The following is a 3,546-nucleotide window of genomic DNA, read 5'->3' as shown; positions in this document are numbered from 1 at the left end:
ACTTGTGAGTATAGAATATTGGATAAAGTCTTGTTAACAATACTTGTAGCTGAATTGGTACCTCCCCATGTACAAAGTGCTTGGGGGTTTAGGCGGGAAAGGGTTCGAGCTATGTGGTTAGCAGCATGTTGTAATTATCTCTAAAAAAAAATATTTGACAATAACACTTTTCTTTTTTTCTTAACAAGACTTCATCCAATATTCTATACTCACAAGTCATAAGAGATAGAGGTATCACTTGGCCAAAATTGCATTAGCATCCGACATCCTAATTTTACTAGATAGTTTAAAGAGTTTGAACATATCACATATGTGTATGTGCCTCTGCACATCTGAAAGCGACTAGGGGAAATAAACTCATTTTAACCTAATCAACCAAAAATAAAAGTCATTTTAGCCCATTTCTTTGGTGAAATTATTAGAATGAATAATGTTCCATCCACAATAATTTTCATAATTTTTTTTTTTTACTATAGTAAAGTAGGCAAATTTCTACTAGTTCTCATTTGGTCTCGTCATTAACCTTTACTAACTTAATTGTATTAGAATTAGGTTTTGTAGATCAAAGTTCTTATTCTTATAAATTATAATTATCTCCCTCCTTTTGATCAAAAGAAAAAAATTATCTTCTTCCTTTTTCTAACAATACATAATTTAAATCATTGGGTGATATAAAGGCTATGGCATGCCTCACGGGCACGCCAAAGCCATGGCAGCTTCGTGTGGGCATGCTGCTAAGGTCATGGCTTAGAATTTAGTTTGCCTGTGAAAATCAACACAGGTACAACATATATCCTAAAATAATCATGTGTTGACTCTGTTTCCATCTAAAAGCACCTAAGACTTACCTATGGCTCCTAACGCTAATAATACTTGAAAAAAGGGGTGAAAAAACAAAATTAATTAAATTACTTTTCACTGTTTCTTTTTTGGATACTTTTTTTTTCAAGTAGTAGGTCAATGTTTGGACAGAAGAGGCAACTAAACGGTTAGTCTGACACGTTATGTACACCAGGTTGACATTTATGAATCTGTTGGGCCTACTATAACAAGCGAAAACATATAAAAATGACTTCAGAGATGCAGGTTGCTTCCAAGGTTAGCTGACAGATAAAACTGAAAATATTATGGTCAGACAATCAAGCCCAAAAATCAGGTAAAACAAATCTCAATGCAACTATCAAATAATTGCTGAATTTTGCAGCTTCCACAATCTGATCAAAACCCCCATTTTTTTAGCTTTTCCTTGGATTCTTCACTCAAAAGTTTCTGCTTTTAAAAATGTTCTATCCTGTTGCTCCCACTTGCAGCTTTTGAAGTTTTGGATTCTCTTTAGCAGTTGAATGATTTTTCAACGCTAAAAATCTTGTCTGTTCTTGATTCCATCTTTTTCATGAAGAATCTCCATCTGGGCATTCTTTAAATGGCTCGAAAAAGCTGCTTTTCATAACTTATGCCTTATACTTAGAGTTTAGCTTAGGGTTTGTCCCTGCTTATTGGTCAAGAAAATTAAGTGGGTTTAGTAAGAATTCTTGTTGATTATGACATTTGATGCTGTGGGTAATCAATAAATTTTGTTCTGAGGTTGTGCTTCTTTGCATATATTCTTGAATTATGTGATATATAGTCATGGCTTCTTACTTTTGAGTGAAATTTTGCGGTTTTGATTCAATTCTACATAAAGTAGATTGACTTTGCATAAAGATTGTTGCTTTTTTGGAATAGTAGTGCTTATCTTTTCTAAAAATTGTTAATTGGATGTTGCAGATATGGAGTTGTTTGACTGTAGATAATTTTCATTTAAAGAAATGATAGAAACCATGGATGATGGGGAGGTAGAGCTTTCTGATAATGTTCAATTATCGAATCCTGATTCGTCTATTGATTTTCCGGCTACAACATCCATTGATTCATTTCTTGATGATATCTTGAAAAACACCAGAACCTGCACCCACACTCACACTTGCAACCCACCCGGCCCTGAAGCGGCTCATACACATACATGTTATCACACTCACACCCAAGTTCTTTCATCTCAAGAAGATGAACAACCAAATAATAAAAAGAAAACTAGTTCAAAACCAAGAAGACAATCAGGAAACAGAGAAGCCGTTCGGAAGTATAGGGAGAAAAAGAAGGCTCACACGGCTTATCTTGAAGAGGAAGTCAAGAAATTGCGGCTATTGAACCAGCAATTGGTCAGAAAATTACAAGGGCAAACAGTTCTTGAAGCTGAGGTTTTGAGATTGAGAAGTCTTTTCCTAGACCTTAGAGGAAAGATTGATCATGAGTTGGGTATTTTCCCCTTCCAAAAGCAGTGCAATGGTACTACTATGTATAAAGAAGGTGATTGTGGGGTGCAATCTACTGATGGGGCAATTGGCCTACAATGTCAGGCTAACTTAACATGCTCCCATCCAAATGCTGGATCTTCATTGCAGTCTGGTGTTGGTAATGGAAGCAGGAAAATGATGGTATCATTGGAAGAAAACTGTCACCCTACAATTAATGATTGTAGCACAAATGAGATGGTGAATACTGAAGGAAAAACAATGGAAACAGTGGAAACCTTAGGGTCATCAGCATCACAAGCCAAATAAGTAGCAGCACAGATATCATTTGTAAGTTTCATGTGTCTTTGATCCCGTTGTAACAGTCTGCATAAGTTCATACTGGTATACTAGCTTTCAATGTAACATCTTTATGGCAGAGTTTAGTTATTAGTCCAATGTAGTGCTCATAAAGATTAGTAGTAAGTCAATGTATATGCTCATTTCCATAATACAAGGTTAACTCTACAAAATTATATACTTGAGGATGAAGCTTTTAGTTTTAGTATCTCTGAATACTTTGTATTAAGCCCAGTATGTAAATAAATGCCTCTCAGCCATGATGAATTTGCATATCAATGTTCTGAATATAATTTTCTTGTAGTCCTTGAAAACATGTGTTCAGTTTACCTAAATTCATAGAATAGTATATTGTTGTTGCAATGATGCTGCCAAACTTTAGAGCAGATGTTTAATATATTATTGTCATAGTTTCGACTGACCGCTCTTGCAAGGTTCCTTTAGATTTGAACTGCAGCATGTTTATTGCCATTTCTTCTATTCTGCTCGTCATCAAGTAATAACAATAAGGGATGGTAATTTCATCCTGACCGGTTCCATGCAAGTTTTTTTTTTTTTTTTTTTAATATCTTTATTGTTAATTTTTTGTCTTTATTATTGGATTTTTACTAATTTTTCATAATAATATTTTTAAATTATTTGCGAGCCAGGTGGGGTAATGTGAGGTGAGGCCTCACGGGATAATATTACTCCCCTACAGGACAAGGGTGGAACACCCATGATCTGGCCTGGTCTTGCCCTATCGCTATCCCTAATTATAGTAATTTTAAAATAAATTTTCCATTGTAATCTACTTGGCCACAAAGGAATATAGTGGGAAATTTTATATTTTATGACTGCCAATAATTACAGTTAGTTGTAAAGTTCCAGTCTCCATTTCATTCAGTCCTTGGCTAGAAGATCAACAATGTTCCCC

The 3,546-nt window shown here is 34.8% G+C and overlaps 1 protein-coding gene across 2 annotated transcripts; it reads left to right on the top strand.

Moving 5' to 3' along the window:
- Nucleotides 1-1,003: 1,003 nt before the first annotated feature.
- On the top strand, nt 1,004-2,909 carry LOC126723760 (basic leucine zipper 24-like). Of its 2 annotated transcripts, none has more exons than XM_050427550.1 (2): nt 1,004-1,156; nt 1,768-2,909. In XM_050427550.1, the coding sequence occupies exon 2, from the start codon at nt 1,809-1,811 to the stop codon at nt 2,598-2,600; it is 792 nt and encodes a 263-aa protein (XP_050283507.1). In that variant the 5' UTR covers nt 1,004-1,156; nt 1,768-1,808; the 3' UTR covers nt 2,601-2,909. The 2 variants fall into 2 exon arrangements, with proteins under 2 accessions (XP_050283507.1, XP_050283508.1); XM_050427551.1 differs by lacking the exon at nt 1,004-1,156 and adding an exon at nt 1,163-1,584.
- The last annotated feature ends 637 nt before the right edge of the window (nt 2,910-3,546 follow it).

Source organism: Quercus robur, chromosome 4 (genome assembly GCF_932294415.1).
Source record: "Quercus robur chromosome 4, dhQueRobu3.1, whole genome shotgun sequence".
In the NCBI taxonomy this organism is placed as follows: Eukaryota; Viridiplantae; Streptophyta; class Magnoliopsida; order Fagales; family Fagaceae; genus Quercus; species Quercus robur.
The sequence above is the reverse complement of the archived record's forward strand: the minus strand, read 5'-3'. Positions and strand labels throughout refer to the sequence as shown.